This window comes from Harmonia axyridis, chromosome 1, assembly GCF_914767665.1.
Source record: "Harmonia axyridis chromosome 1, icHarAxyr1.1, whole genome shotgun sequence".
Lineage (NCBI taxonomy): Eukaryota > Metazoa > Arthropoda > Insecta > Coleoptera > Coccinellidae > Harmonia > Harmonia axyridis.
Window position 1 is genome coordinate 38,108,986 of NC_059501.1, and position 16,642 is coordinate 38,125,627.

Here is a 16,642-nt window from a genome sequence, read left to right on the forward strand (position 1 = left end):
ACATAGCAAAAACTTATAGGTAAAATCGTCAGTCGAATCGTTTCCACGCGCACGTAGATCATCTGATAATTTTCTCACAACGATTATAACCACCTTTAAATTCATTGAAGATCTCACATATTCTCTTCTCATTTTTAATGTGGAAATTTTTTTGCCATCTCTATCGAAAATCATGTAAAGTTTGGAAATGTTCGGTGATTTTTTAAACCAGCCATTGATCTATTCCGATTGCACCCCCTCCAAAAACCCCAACTGCCGAGAAGCACATGATATGATCATAAATTCAGTGGAATTCAATTTTCTTGGTGGCAAGCAATGTTCACGATCTCGATTAATATCCTCCACATATAATTTATACCGCTAGAGTTCGCAGATTGTTTCTCAGTTAACAACACTGAAGTATTCTATAATTTTAGTCACATAATTTTGGCGAACTCGCTTTTTCTTGGTGTTTGGAATTTCATATAGTTAGATATCTGTGGTCAGAATCAGATGATCAAATTACCCAGGAGCAATGTTTCTTTATTAGGTTTTAGGTTGATTTTGTATGGGAAATTGTAATACAGATCACCGATGTCTACATTATTTTGTGCTCTTCACGGAAAACAACATAACAAATATGTGACGAGCACATGAACAACACTCAATCTAAAATTTCATAACAACTCATAAACATGGTTGCACAAAAAACGTGAATTCAAAGGTCCTTTTATCCACAACTAGAAGCGCCAAATATTACCTACTTAGCAGTTTTAAATCCATTCCATATTAAAAAAAGTAAAAACAATTTAAGTACAATGATGAGAACGATCAAAACAGGTTCACTACTTCAATTATTATAAATTTTTTACTTACACAATATGTGATAGATTAAGAGTTTTTTCTGGGTGTTCTGGAAATTTGGGTAAATGATTTTTGGACTTCTCTGGAACACATCTGAATGATTTTCTCAAAGACTGTCCGAGAGTTTTATTTGGTGACTGTAAGCAAAGAAGAGTCAAGTGAAAAAATTTGAATGGTTCGTGTATAACAAACATGCAACTATTTAGGATACATTAGTTAACACCGATCCTCGGCCAATCGAAAGCGATGTGTAACGTTATTATTATTATTATTTGAACTGGGGTCGTTATAGCTCGGTAAGCCTTCCGGGAACTACGACCATGTAGATATTTTGTACTCTACCCTACTCATTCATGAAAACCCAAGGAAGTCGTCAATGACGTTGATAAAACTGACAACCTCCTTAGGGGCCTTAGCCCGTTACCTCTCGGGTATCCAGGACCGGCTTCCCCATATGAATTGTTCTCAGGCCAGCCAGCTCTGGACACTTACATACCATGTGTTCGGCTGTTTCTGCTTCTGATCCACAGAGCCTGCAAATCTCATCTGCTGATATTCCCATACGGTACAAATGATGTTTGTACCGACAGTGCCCCGTCAGCAGTCCCACCATCACACGAAGCTCGGCTCGTGACAGCTTCAAGAGCTTTCTGGCGTAGGTCGGTGAAATCATCACGAATTTCTTGGCCTGAATAAGTCCAGGAGTGTTTGTCCGGTGGGATATCCTGTTATTCAACAATCCAACATTGCTGGAATGCGGTACGATTCCAGGGATCTCAGCGTAATCTGGCTGTCCGTGGTAATGTAGACATGCGCCCCCTTGAGATTCATTTTAAGACACTCCTGAGCGCATACGTAAACAGCCAGTAACTCGGTCTGTAAAATAGAGGGCTCACTTCCCAGGGCTTTAGAGATCCTCAGTTTAGGTCCATATACCCCAATGCCAGTACCTCTCTCTGATTTTGATCCATCGGTGAACTATGTGGATGACTTTTCGTCCAAACGATTTTCGAAACGTATTGCTCAGGACGGTCAGTTATGACCGTTTCAAAGGGCGTTCCAAAATCGAAGATGGTTAGCATAACATCCAATGTTTTTGCCAAGAGGTTTGAATCTAGTTGATTCAATTTCCTCATATATCCTACATATAGCCTACAGAATGGAACGAATAAATAATTATAACGTATAAAAAAATGAAAGAAACAAAGGGAGCGGGATATTACAATGGAGTGATTTAATTAATTGGAGCTTTAGACTATTAAAAAGTTTTAAAAAAATCTCTATTTTAACACTGAAGGCATCAATCGTTCGGAATGGCCCGCTTTATCTCCAGCCGTGAATCGAACACGCTTAGCAGCACCCAGTAATCCGCCCAGAAGTTCACAGGAACTTGTAACAGACACTCAGTAAGAATGGCTTAATATCCCTCAGCAGCATATCGCTAATCTGGTGACCAATATGGGTATGATATACGAGCCTGCATAAAAGCAAAACGATGAAATACACGTTATTGGGCAGAATTTAGATTATCATTTTCCAAGTTATTATTTGTAAATTGTTTTCATCTAGAACACTAATTCAATAGTAGGTATGTTTTTTTAGTTGAAACTAAGCAATTAAAGAATCTATATGTACTCTCGCGTTATCCTAGTAATCCTTTTATGCTATTCGTTTTAAAGTTTTTTCTTGGTGTTAACAATTATGATTTCAGGAAAATACAATTTCTCAGGTCCTAAGTGCTGAAAGTTTATTAAATAATCTGTATATTTTTATTGAATGTCTTATAATGTCCACTTTTAGAGATCTTTTACAAACCTTTAGAATATTTTAAAGTTCACTTAAATTCACCTAATTGTAATGCCTTTCTCTCTATGTTTTTGTCGTTTCTTTTAAAATAGATTATATCTATGTATTCATTTCATCATGTAGAGTCCTGGATGGACAAATGTAATTACCTTCAAGTCAAATGAAATTCATAACTGATCTATCAATTAACTCGAAAATAAATAGGATATTCCCCAAAAATTCAATTATATCAGATGTCCCAAATTCGTTGACTAATTAGGGGATCCCAGAATCCGTGAAGTTAGCACCCACTTTTTCGGAAATGAAAATTTTTTTGTAACATTCGTTAGTACCTCAAAACATTTGTAACACAAAAATTTTCATTTGTACCTCAAGGATACTGACAGAAAAATAACGCTTTCCACAGTCCGAGTAAATCATGATGGAAACACTCTGAAACTGATGCCATTTTAGCACAAACAGTACAAATACTCTGAAATTCAATATAAATATGAAGTTTTAACCATCCTAGCAGATCAGACTTCTTCACTTCATTTTTTGTATTCAAGTATATATCTAATTCTCTTCTATCATATTTGAAGAAAAAATCAACTTACAAAGGAAGCATATTCTTTGACCTGATGATCTAAGGTATGAGGATTGGAAACTCTTCCTCTCCAGAAGCAATCCTGACATAAGGTGTAATGTGGACATTTTAAACAACGATAACGGAATCCATTGAATCTTTCCTTAAGGCAAGAATCACATTGTATTGAATGAACAACTGAAACAAAAAAAAGGATCTCACGATTATGCTATATGCTAGAAAAAACAATTATTAATTAAAGATGAACACTCCAATTATGAAAATGTTTAAGTTTCAATTATTTCATACAGGATGTTCCCACCTGTATTACGGTTCAACGCTCAAATTTTTGTTTTTTTTTTCGACGCAGTATCATTACGATTCATCAATGCTACATTCTCAAATTGCATGGAAATACGCAGGGTGTACCAAAAAACTGTGAATGATCAAACGTATATGGTTGTTAAAAGTTCCATATGCTTAAATCTTGCCGATTTTGAGATAATTCGAATTTTTATAAATAGAAGGGTCTCTAGAAAAAAGTGACTCCTAACAGATTTTCTTTCACTGTCCTCGCTCTTATCTTTATATTGCGTGCAATTACGCACCACGTCTTAAAAACACATTACATGAACTTTCAACAATTTTTACTCGAAAAATACTATTTTTCAAATGAGGCAACAAAAAATTCATGCTCAGTGTTGAAACTGATAAAGCGATCCTAAAAAACATTCCTGAGAAAGGCTGAAGTTTCTGTAGCCGTATGTGCTCTTGATTGCACACCATCTTGTTTGAAGAAGCTTTCACTTAATTCCTCAAAATCCAATTCACTAATAAAAGGTACAAGAATTTCCTCCCTATAGCAGTTCGCCTCCGACTCATAGCGCACCAAACTCTAACTTTTTGAGAATAATGGAAATCTGTTTTGGGTTTTATTTTGAGGGGGGGCGGTTGTTTATGGGATATTTGACTGGAAATATTGGAATCATAAGATAATGATGACAAGGGTACAATTATTGGTAAGGGGAGGCATTTTTCATATTTTGTCCTCTCGAAAAAATATTATAGTATACTTTGCTTCTTTTGAATTCGCTAGGTATAAATTATATTTAAAATAGAATAAAATTTGTTTTTTTTCAAATTCCACATTACTTCGAATAATCAATTTGAATTAATTCTTGGTGAAATTGAAGAGACAAAATAATGTTTTAATTCATTATTTTTAAAGTTGAAAGACATCCCACAGTCGCCTGCGATTTTGGTTCGGATTCCGAGAAATCACAATTGAAAACTTCGATTTAGGTTCCGGTTCCAGTAAATCGTTACATCCCTATTTATAATACAAAGGCAGAAGGTAATGATATTCTTTGCGAATTCAAAATGAATGAACGAGTGTTAGAATGAGCATTCTGTACGAATATTATACATTAATTTCTCTAATTCACTGAGTTTTCATTGTTTTGTGCATTAAAAAATGTTGATTGGCAGATCAGTTTTCTGTATCACAAATTCGACAGATAAGATAAATTAGTGATAGAAGAGTTCCGGGTACCAACATAAAATAATAAAATATAACCATGAAATCTGTGTGAATCTGATATTCTCGCACGATTTTGTTTTCAAGGTATGGCAGAATGAACGGTTCTGCCACAGAATTAGAGAAATAGTTCCATTCCTGTCAAACAATTTAGGACATTTAGGTCATTGTTCATTTACCAAGTAATCTGTCTATGTGCGGTTTAGTAAAAGTTGAAAATGAGTTCAAGTGAAATTGAATACGAGAAGAACTGTAAACTGTTATCTAGTTTAACGCGGCAGACAAACTACAATATTCGTTTTAGAATAACCATTTCCTTTTTAAATAGCTTATTGAATTTACTCTCTGTTTCATCATCTGGATCTGAGAAGGGTGTCATCAACAATGACTCCAAAACATATCCATCATACCCTATTAGTATGTACTGTAGAGGGTTTTGCATGCATATAAGCGCGGTCCCAGAGAGAGAAGCAAGGGGATTATGACCCCCCAAAATGGAACCACCTAAAAATTAATATGCGTTTCAAGCAAACGAGGTACGAAATAGTCCCATCAAAAAAATTTAAGCCCATTACGGCGACCCCCCCAAAATTTAAGTCTAGGGCCACCCTTGCATGCATAACTTAAGAATTTTTCCAAATTCTGGCGTCGTGAACGGATCCAGACCGACTGACATAAAGTTCTATGGCTAAGCCCCGCTCCATTTGCCATTTCTAGGCTAAATTTGAACGTATTGTCGCCACTGTGTTTTATTGAGTCACTGTAATTATCGCTAAATAACTTACTATGAAAGGTTAGTTAGCACTAAAACTAAAAAATTGTTGGGATTTCCTACCTACTATTGTATAGGGTTTTCCAATCAGAGGTTTCATTTTTTGACAAATGAAAACTACGCCATTACTAAAATGAAACGATACACATTTCAACAACGCAGTGAAATTGTTTAAATTCACTACAACAATGCTGACAATTTTGCAGTCAGAGTTCGCAAAACTAAAGCACTTTTGGCTCGTCTTGGAGCACCTTTTCGTCCGGCAATAATAAAACTCGTGGAAAAATTTGAGCTGTTGGAACAAGTTGCCATGTTGGTGATGTAAAGAATCTAAACTGTGTGCGTCGCTCAAGAAAAACTGAGAATATTGCTGCTGTAGTCTTACTTATTCGAAAATAAGGCTGTTACAGTGAAGGCGTTGCCCTACCGAGCTATGATCAATGATTTGTATGACCGGAATTGAAAGATATTGATGTGGACAAATTTTATTTCCAACAAGACAGCGCTACGTGCCACTCGAGCAACGAACCAATCGCAATTTTGCAAGAAAAGTTACCTAGCCGTGTTATTTCTCGTAGAGGAAAAAACAATTGGCCACTGAGATCTTGTTATTTATCACCCTTAGACCATTTTCTTTAAAACCACGTGAAAGATAAGGTCTATACTCTATACCAATGCTTTACAATCTATTGAAGACCTTAAAAATGGACCGTAGCCGTGGCGGCGATTTCGCTCTAATCACTAATCTTCAGACAGTAAAGATGAAGATGAAATAAGTTCGAAACTTTGCGGTCACTCAATGTTGATCAATTAAATTAAATTGAATTGTTTTATCAAATAGTATCAACTGACACAGTTCAATATTTAAATAGTTTCTATTTTTCAATAGTTCATATGTTTATCATAGTCTATTGTGTACTATTAATTTTATGAAAGACTGAAATATATCTCACTAGTTTCAACATTTCAGCAGTAGTGTACCAATAACTAATGAAAATCTCACCATTCTCCACACTAGCGATCCTATGAAGAAGCGGTAACCAAAGTAAAACAGGAGGTCCTGGATCAGACATCATGGTATCCAAAAAATCATTAACAGTAACTTTTGCATTCTGAAAAATAAAGGTTTCACATTTATAAACCCAGCTAACTGGGATGGTACAATAAGACCCTGTATAATGATTACATAGTAGGCAATAGAGGAATAAGATCAAAAATTGCTGTATAACAGACCCATTGGGTGATTTATGTTTCTTAATCCAAGTATATATTTTCTTAGATAGTTGGACAGTTCACAACACTCGAGAAAGATTACATGTAGATTCCCAGATCACATCCCAAATCCTTCCTATCTGGCCTAGTATGTAATCATTGTACAATGATAAAACCAATGTTCTAAAGTCTGGTAGATACAATACTGTTAATGATGAAGATTTATGAAACTGGTTGGTCAGTATTGAAATATTACCAGATATTAATTTAAATCTATTGTTTAAAATGAAATGTAGTATAATATCTTAACCCATTAACGACTAGTGTACGAAAACGCAACGCATAACTGTAATATTTCAAAGGAATATTGTAACCTAATATATCAATATTTTTTTGAAAAACGGCAACAGTGTAGGTGGTAAATGCACCACTTCTAGGTTTGTTTAAATGTTCAGTCTAGAACTAACGCTTGTCGTAGACAGTTTATTGTTTTCTGTTAGCGTTTATAAATTTGTAATCTCGACATGGACTTCAAGTTAGTGTAAGTAGTATTTTTCCATTGTTTATAATGAAAATTATTTATTTTTTATTTAGATTCAATAGTGAATTGATGTAGTTATTTATTAGTGACCATTTAAAAACTTCAAAATAAATATAGTCTTGTGATTTTGTTGCGTAATTTAGAGCGTTGCGAAAATGCAACGTCAGTCCTTATGACTACTGCTTTTTCAAATTTATTATATATTTTTCAGTGGTGGATTTACACTCGAAGAGGCTCTGCAAGTGGCTTACGCAGATGATTTAGACGTTGGTGATATTTTTATAGAACCCCCAGAACCGGCCGAGCTGACGGATGAAGACTCTGCAGATGAAGACGGAGGTGGTCTTGTTGATAATAATTTGTCTGCAAATCAGTTGCGAGCAGCATCCGAAATATGCATTTATCAACAAGACAATAGAGATGATAATGAAATTATTTCCGAAGCTCTAGAGGAACCCGAGGAAGAACCACAGACTGCTAACTCCCCACAGACTGCTAACTCCGTAGAAATTATTGATTAGAGTAAAATTTCTTGGATAAATGGTGACATAGTTTGTAATGAAAAACAATTTCCAGAAAGGAACTATGAAAACTTCAAATGCCTTACTCCTACTGAGATGTTTGAGTTATTTATTGACAATGATATTATACCATTATTAGTAACAGGAACTAGAAGGTATAGCCGACAAAAAAATGAAGAAAATTTTTCGATAGATTCAAATGACATGAAATGTTTTTTGGAATTCTTATATTATCTGGCTTCAATACTTTGCCAGGAAAAAAAAATTTACTGGGATAGTAGTGAAGATATGGGAAATGGAATGGTAAAGTTTGCTAAGCGACGTGATCGGTTTATTTCAATATGTCGTTATGTGCATTTTGTAAATAATGACAATGACAATAATGATAATGATTTGTCCGATAAATATTGTAAAGTTCTACTTCATCCCAGAACAAGATTTAAATTTTGACGAAACAATGGTAAAATATTATGGTAGACACTCATGCAAACAATTTATCAAAAGTAAGCCCATAAGATTTGGATACAAGATTTGGAGTTTGACAACAAAGAATGATACTAAGAGAGATACTTGGTGAGATGCATCAGATAATAGTAATAAAAAGCCTCGTGAACGTCAGCTACGACTCGGTTGGGGGGGGGAACGGCGACAGCCCCGAAGAAAAAAAAATTAAATTCAGTCATTTCCTCCCAACTGAAAATTTGTCAAATTGTAGCTAACCCAAAATCTAAACGAAAAAATACAATCAGCTGGCTATAGCATAGTGTATTATACGTCAGCTGGTGCCTCAAACATGAAAAAAAAATTATATTTTCAATGACAACTCTGACAGCGACTCTGATACTGAATCAGAGAGTGGAAGTAACTAAATATTATTGTGCAACATGTGGAGAAAGTCCTTTTCTCGCGAGTGTGGCACTCTCTGATTCATTATCAGAGTCGCTGTCAGAGCTGTCATTGAAAATATATTTTTTTTTCATGTTTGAGGCACCAGCTGACGTATAATCCACCATGCTATATCCAGCTAATTGTATTTTTTCGTCTAGATATTGGGTTAGCTACAATTTGACAAATTTTCAGTTGGGAGGAAATGACTGAATTTATTTTTTTTTCTTCGTGTTTGGGGGGCTGCCGCCGATTTCCCCCCCAGCAGAGTCGCAGCTGACATTCATGAGGCTTTTTATTACCATTACCTGATGCATTCTACTAATTACCGTTTGAGAGGAACTTGGTCATGTATATCTGTTCCTGGCTCCCGGACTATAAATGTGCCGCGCCATTGGTAAAAACGATAGACGAATTAGGAATATGCAATAAAGGAGATCTGAGACATAACTTTTTCTTCGATAATTTATTTACAAGTTTGCACTTATTGCATTATTTGAATAGTCTTGGATATGGCGCAACAGGTACAATTCGAGAAAATCGTATACCGCGAGGCTGTCCTCTTCCACAAAAGCAAACACTACAAAAGAAACCCAGAGGAGAATATGCAACAACAGTGGATAGGACTTACGGAACAATACTAATCAGATGGAATGATAATAGTATTGTTACACTTGCATCAACAGAGTATGGTACAAATCCGTTGAACCATGTGAAAAGGTTTTCTCAAGCTGAGAAAAAAATATCCAAATACAAGTACCGTTAGCTATTGCCAAATATAACTCATCAATGGGAGGTACAGATCTAATGAATGAAAATACCTCAAGGCATCGGATCAGCATTAGAGGAAAAAAATGGTGATGGAATCTATTCACTTGGCTGCTAGATACTACAATACAAAATGCATGGATTTTACATAAACGCGCAGGTAACAAATTAACTTTATTGTAATTCAGAAGGGAAATTGTGAAAAGTTACCTAACCAAGTATCAAACTCTTCCACGTCAAGGAGGTCGTCCATTATCGATTGTCAAGTCGTTTCTCATCAAGAGTTAGTGACGATATTCGTTATGACAATGCAGGTACATTTTAGACTCTATTGCAAATAACAAATGATGGCGTTGTGCTGGAGACATGTGTACATCTATTACACGAACATACTGTATGAAATGTAACGTTGAAATGTGCAAAAAATGTAATGTTGACTTTCATACTAGTTTTTGAACATTTTGCTTAGTTAAAATTAATTTAATACTCCTAAGGACTGGCGTTGCGTTTTTGCAACACGTGGTTTCTTATAAAATAAAAGGAAATTAAATTTGTTTCTTGGAAATTCCTATTTTTTATTACCTACCAAATAAAGTAAACACGAAAAAAATTAGTTTGAAAAAAAAAAAATAAACTCCGTCCTTAATGGGTTAAGTTAAATCATTGATTTGTATATATTTTAACAGAACTTTATTTTATTGCCTTATCTCTCTTATCTAATTAACTGAAGGCATTCTTTATAGTCTATCTCTAATGTTTTTTCTGTAGTATACTGACACTGAAGATGGAAACTAAATTTCCAAAAAAACATATGATGTGTAGAAAAATCATCCCTTTCTGGTGAAGTGACTGTAAGTTAGTACATCCTGAATTCTTCATATGTTAACTCCACTATATGAGTAGTGGACTTAATTGATGTTAATTAATACTAATCATTATCGGAACCAAACACCGAAAGGTATCATTGGGATTTTGATTATGTATATAATATCATTATCGGCTGAAGAACTTCGGTCGATGGCCATTTGTGAATAAAGCACAATATTTTTTTTTTTTACTAATCATTCCTGATACTAACCATTCATTTGAAAAATTAAAAAAATTCGTGTTGAATATAATAGAAAAAATTCTTTTTAATAGAATTAGCCTGGTATATTATTTTATGAACAGAGCTAATAAGGGATTTTTCAATAAAAAATCTTGTGTTCAAATTTAAGTTCAAATCAAAGACTTTTTATCTTACAATAGGGTTTATAGAGAGCATCGGATAGAATATAGGGGAGACATCAATCTGTTTCTAACAATCACAGATATCTCTGTATCCCATTTGTTACCTTTCGGTGTATGGGTAGATATTTAATAATGAAAAGTATTATTCATAAATGTTTAAATGTAAGAACGCCGCATTTAACAACAAATCACAAAAATGAAATTGTTAGTGTATGGCATTTTAATAACAAAATTGTTTTGTTTGAAAGCCAATAAATTACTTTTTTTTTCTAGCATGATAACAGCTCATAGCGTCTCCTCTCTATTCTATCTCGATGATAAAGAGCCATTTAACTTACAATCATAAATATAGTGGAAGCAAGTGAATCTGTATAATTGAAGGTAGGAGATTCATAAACAGCAGCAGGCAATGCAAGAACTTCTTGAAGATATTCGTTAAACCTCCACTGAAGTAACAAACCATTGCTGTCAGATATTTGTGAAAATATATCTGAAACATTTGTATCTATTTATTTGAATGAAAGGAACACTGAAATTTCACACTTTGGTTTATTATTTCGTTTTTTACCTCAAAATATTTCAACATCATAATCACTATAAAAAAAAAATGAAAATGCATCGGCGGAATTCCAACCCGGAGTCTTTCGTGCGGAAATCTAAACAAAATATTCAAAAATCCATAACTCAGAAACTATTCAGACTAGCATTATGGCTGAAGTATATTATATTCAATTTCATCATATATTGTATAGTCTCAATTTCATGATTATACACAGTGAATTTTTCTCGGAAACGTATCTCCGAAGTACAGAATGTTCTTTTCTTTGGAGGTGGGTTGATTCATGTGATATCCTTAGATAAGTTCTTTTCAACTTGTTTGCATTTTTTAGAAACGCACCAAACTTCAACTTAACAGGACAGTTTTGAGAATCACCTAGACAGTAGAAATTATCGACACCAATTCCATATACTCATACCTAGTCGGTATAAAAGTATAGAACAAAAAAATTACAAAAACACTTCCCCCTATGTTCTATCCATCCCAAAGATGATAATACTATTTATTTTTCAGATACTCTCCAGTACCTCACCTCATTCTCAAAGAGATCTATTTTCCTCCTCGAGTCGATTAATTTTGGATTTCAAATTCTCCACCTTCAATACAGTCCTCACCTCGCTTGGCTCTATGATATTCTGAAATTCTTGTTTCTGAGATTTATTTTATTATTCTGTCAAAATCATTCATCTCACTGGTCTGTGTGTGCTTCTTCTTACAACATGTCCTAACTTGTTGTTGGCAACACTAATAATTTGATATGATATCGCAAAGATGATATGATAGCTTGCAGCTCTGTATATACAATCACAGTTTGATATATCACACCATTGAATATTTGACAATAGTTACCAAATAAATGGTGTCTCTATCGTATTATTTGTCATGGTTTATGTTATTCACTGAATTTTCTTGTACAATATGATTTATTTAAACTAAATTAAATTTCTGATGAAAAGCATTCCTAGTTAACGAATAAAGCTCTAATTTTTTCAAATCTACACATCCCAGCATGAAAAATGTGAAGATATCAGAGCAGTTGGATTTTTTTTTCCTTGAGCAATTTCAAAGGTTCAATATTAGAAATGATAAACCAATATAGTGTGAATAAATATGAGGCATTGTATATATTCAAAAACTGAAAAGAGACAATAGAAAAACTTAGAATTAAGTTAAAATATGTATTTATCTTACATCTCAATTTATCCATGAGTTTTCCAGCACATAGGGTTGCTAATGCTACTTTAATGGAGAAAACTCTGATTTTTCCCACATTATCACTGAAAATTGAAATGATTATTTTTTTTATGCAACAGTAAACATATATTATTTTGTGAACATCAATAGGTTTTTTAATATATTTAAGATTGTTTGAAGAAAAAGATATGCTAACAATGATATTAATTCCAGAAATGACATGAAAGAGTGAAGTGAATATTTATAGAGTTGGCCACAAAAATAGAGAAAGCAGAGATTAACAAATTGTGCAAAATTGTGTCAAAATAAGAATTCAAAATACCCTCTTACAAATTTTTGTAAAGAGCATTTGTTATTCTCATTAACTGCTTTAATAAACTGAAATTTGTATAAAAAAAAGAATAGAAGATAAACAATAGAGATAATGGTTCATTAGAAAATTATTATTCACAGATATACAATAAAGAAAATAAATGAAAATACAAGTTATTCTAATTGCCTACCTATACAATTCACCATCATATGTGATAATGAATAATATCAAATCTAATAACTATTGTAAATAATGCTATATGTATATCATAATAAACTGAACTTACACTGTAGCATATGCTGCCAGTAACCAATTGAGAAGTAAACTAGAGCAAATTTCAACATTAGCTTGTTGTGTAGGGGGAGCTCTTTTATTTAGGCTGTGATATAATGAACATAAAAGTGTTTCTAATCTTGCAACACTCAATTCATGAGAAGGTTCTAAAGCATGTAATCCTTGTTCACGAAAAGCTTCTATGATATTCCAAATATCAACTGCATGTACTGAAACATTTTCAAATTATATTAATTTCACTATCAAATTCTTTGGAAGTCCAATACTTTCTTGATTTGAATTAAGTAAAATAACTATTTCTTAGATATATTAGGAGACATAACTATTTATTAATAAGATTTAGAATTCACCTATGAAATTTGCTGCACTCAAAAGTTTTAAGCAAAGAAAATTCACTTTTATTGCAATACAAGATGAAGATAGATTTATCGCCTATCATTAATTAATATGTATGGAACAATTTTCCTACTTATTTGGTTAATTTTAACCAGATATAAGAGACTATATTCAATCCTTGAATAAAAACATTAAAAATTAATAATAATAAATAAGTGATTTAATTATAATTGATTCCATGAATAGAGTAGATGTTTTCTAAAAATTCTTCAACAACTTGAATAATGTATTGGATGAACCTTTGAACTTCTACTGAAGAAACTGTGAAAAACATGAATAATAGAAAATTTGAACTTACAGCACACTTTTTTTTGGATAAATCTCAATTTGACAGCAGTCCTATAAGAAGCAAAACGTATGAGATCAAAATTATGAGAGCTCATCTCATGTATCAAAGCAAGCCTATGATCTGCCTGTCCTGAAGAACTCTCTCCAATCTGCATTTTTTCTTTAAAACAAAAATATCAACAATTATTTTGCAAGAATGGTACTGTAGCCAAATCAATATTTTTAAGTAGCGGAATATTTAAAGAAATTCCTTATTTTCTTGTAATGAAAATTGTTTGATTATAAATGTTTTCCAATGAATATCTAATACGTTGAAAACATTCATGAAAAATTATCAATCAATATGAAATTCTAAATTGAATAATTCTCGAATAATCTGAATTCAATATAGTATCAAATGGGTAACTTTTAGTTACGTTACCTTTTGGTTAACTATATCTAGGAAACGGATAATTGATCAAACAATTAAATTTTTTGGGAATTATTTCTTGGGTTTGTCACAGTCTCCATTATCAAATTCTGTATTTTCTTTTCGAATTGATCGGAATCCTTCAAGCTTTCGGGTAAGTTCGTTGACTTAGATTTTTAAACCCACCGACTTGAAATTTCACTAAAATTTTCTCTCTTTCTATTTAAATTATCGATAAACTTTTGAATTTCTCAGAAGATATGGAAGATATATGGATATTCGATATTTATTTGTAAGTATTTTGAATGAAAAATATCGATTGAATGAGGCCAACTTATTCCCAACCAAACATCTTTCTATTCTATGTAGAAACCCGCCATTTTCATCACACTTCAGTTAACAGCATTTCATTGAAGCTTCCTTCAAGCTACACAAATTTTTCTTCGCACAAACTACCTCTAAATTTTCTAACTATGGGAGTTCAAGTTGAATCTATTAGTCCTGGAGATGGTTAGTTAATTTGCATGTTTTATTTCGACAAAATTTTAAATTGATCTTTGATTTTGTTTGACTAGGATCAACCTATCCAAAAACTGGACAAACAGTAGTTGTTCATTATACGGGCACCTTACAAAATGGTACAAAATTTGATTCTTCGAGAGATCGAGGAGTTCCTTTCAAATTTCGCATTGGAAAAGGCGAAGTTATTAAAGGTTGGGATGAAGGAGTAGCTCAGGTATAATTTGTATTTACTAACATGTTTTTCAGTTAACCTGACTTATGATGAATCAAACATCCTTGCGCTCTGAATCAAAAGTTGAAAATTCATTGTTTCTGATCAATTCCCTATCTACTTGAAATTGTTTTAGTAAATTCATAAATACTACAAACTAATCTTTTTCAGTTGAGTGTAGGGCAAAGAGCCAGATTGATTTGCTCCCCTGACTATGCTTATGGATCACGGGGACATCCTGGAATTATTCCTCCTAATTCCACCCTAATTTTTGATGTTGAACTTCTCAAGGTGGAATGAATTTGGAAAATATTTGGGTGCGCCAGCTCTATACCTTATAATTTATGTCTTAAATATAATAGCATAATACAAATCAGGTTTCGAATAATCTGTGTCAATAGGTTTAATAAATAATTGTAGAGAGAACAATCAAGCTTGAATTTATCTGCTAGTTATTAATAAGAGTGATTGTGGTTGTACCTAGAATTTTGTGTTGAATAAAGCCTGAAATATAGAACTGGAAAATTATATAAGAGAAATATTATTTGCCAAATTCAATATGATTCCCCAAAAAGTTAGTCCTTTAACACTTTAACCCAAAATTTCCTCATTGTTGGTGTATGAAAGATCAATAATTTTAAATTTAGAAATTTTATGGTATTGAGGTTATGGCTGATATATGTATTCAACATTTAAAAATTGGAAACCAGGTTTTGAGATAAATTTTAATATCCTGCTTGCAGTTAACTGTTCTTCATATGTAATTTTGTCAACTATATAGCTACATCTCATAAAATGCCTTTTGAAAAAATCAATTCATACAATATAACAATGAAAGTCTTAATATCCAGATGTTCATGGGTATAAATACATATCAAATTTTTTGGACGTGCACGATCCAGTTTTTTTAACGTATATATTGCCAAGACGTTATGCCGGTAAAGTATATACAAAAGTCTTGGACCTATTAAGGATGTTGCTTGAATAATTGTGTACAGGATGTCCCAAATTCGATGCTCACTGAAAACATCTCGAGAACTATAAAAACTACAAAAAATGTTAAAGGAGCCCCGATCTCTTTTTTCGAAATAATAAGATATCAGAAAGAAGTAAATCAAAGATATCTCGATTCGTTCTAGAGTTACAATAAGTTTTCAGTCACTAGGTAACAGGCGAATTGAAAAGTCCCCGGTCTACTATTCATAGTAAAACACATTCTTTTGACAAAATTCTATTTTATTATTCAACATAGTTGCCTTCTACAGCGATTATAGCGATCTTCCAACTTTTCGATAGCATCTTTGTAGTACGATTTGTCTTTCGCTTCAAAATATAGGCCTCAGTTTCGGCGATTACTTCTTCATTGGCGCTAAATTCCTTTCCAGCAAGTATTCTTTTGAGGTCTGAGAACAGGAAAAAGTCGCTGGGGCAAGATCTGGCGAATACGGTGGATGCAGAAGCAATTTGAAGCCCAATTCATATAATTTTGCCATTGTTTTCATTGATTTGTGACACGGCGTATTATCTTGATGAAACAGCACCTATTTTTTTCTTCAAATGGGAAGTTTTTCAACAATTTATTTTTGTCGGTGACAGCCTCTTTTCGGCGTTCACTGCGTTCGCCGTCTTCGGTGCTTATTTCACCACGTTTAAACTAAGCATACCAATCAATGATGCAGACCCTGGAAACTCTTCGTCATGCCAAAATTTTCCTTCAAATGTATTTTTTTCATTCAAAAAGCAATATTTTATCAGCACACGAAATTCTTTTTTTTT

General features: G+C 33.2%; 2 protein-coding genes across 12 annotated transcripts in view; one reads left to right on the forward strand and one right to left on the reverse strand.

Annotated features, from left to right (window-relative positions):
- LOC123671402 (dystrobrevin beta) overlaps positions 1–14,392 on the reverse strand; it is a 64,983-nt gene extending 50,591 nt beyond the window's left edge. For 2 of the 11 annotated variants that reach the window (XR_006746093.1, XM_045605246.1), the window contains exons 1-8: positions 14,146–14,377; positions 13,735–13,884; positions 13,033–13,249; positions 12,431–12,516; positions 11,019–11,170; positions 6,527–6,635; positions 3,246–3,412; positions 856–980 (exon numbers count right to left, since the gene is read on the reverse strand). Coding sequence is in view for 10 of the 11 variants with exons in the window: in XM_045605246.1 (XP_045461202.1) it covers positions 856–980; positions 3,246–3,412; positions 6,527–6,635; positions 11,019–11,170; positions 12,431–12,516; positions 13,033–13,249; positions 13,735–13,879 (1,001 nt within the window). In the remaining variant the exon portion in view is untranslated. Of the gene's footprint in view, positions 1–855; positions 981–3,245; positions 3,413–6,526; positions 6,636–11,018; positions 11,171–12,430; positions 12,517–13,032; positions 13,250–13,734; positions 13,885–14,145 lie in introns of all 11 variants that reach the window. The other 9 variants (XM_045605238.1, XM_045605237.1, XM_045605242.1 and 6 more) reach the window with 8 other exon arrangements.
- A 110-nt stretch (positions 14,393–14,502) lies between these two features.
- LOC123671405 (peptidyl-prolyl cis-trans isomerase Fkbp12) lies at positions 14,503–15,394 on the forward strand. Its single transcript, XM_045605249.1, has 3 exons — positions 14,503–14,643; positions 14,709–14,869; positions 15,038–15,394. Exons 1-3 carry the CDS (start codon positions 14,607–14,609, stop codon positions 15,164–15,166), a joined length of 327 nt encoding a protein of 108 aa, XP_045461205.1. The 5' UTR covers positions 14,503–14,606; the 3' UTR covers positions 15,167–15,394.
- Positions 15,395–16,642: the final 1,248 nt, after the last annotated feature.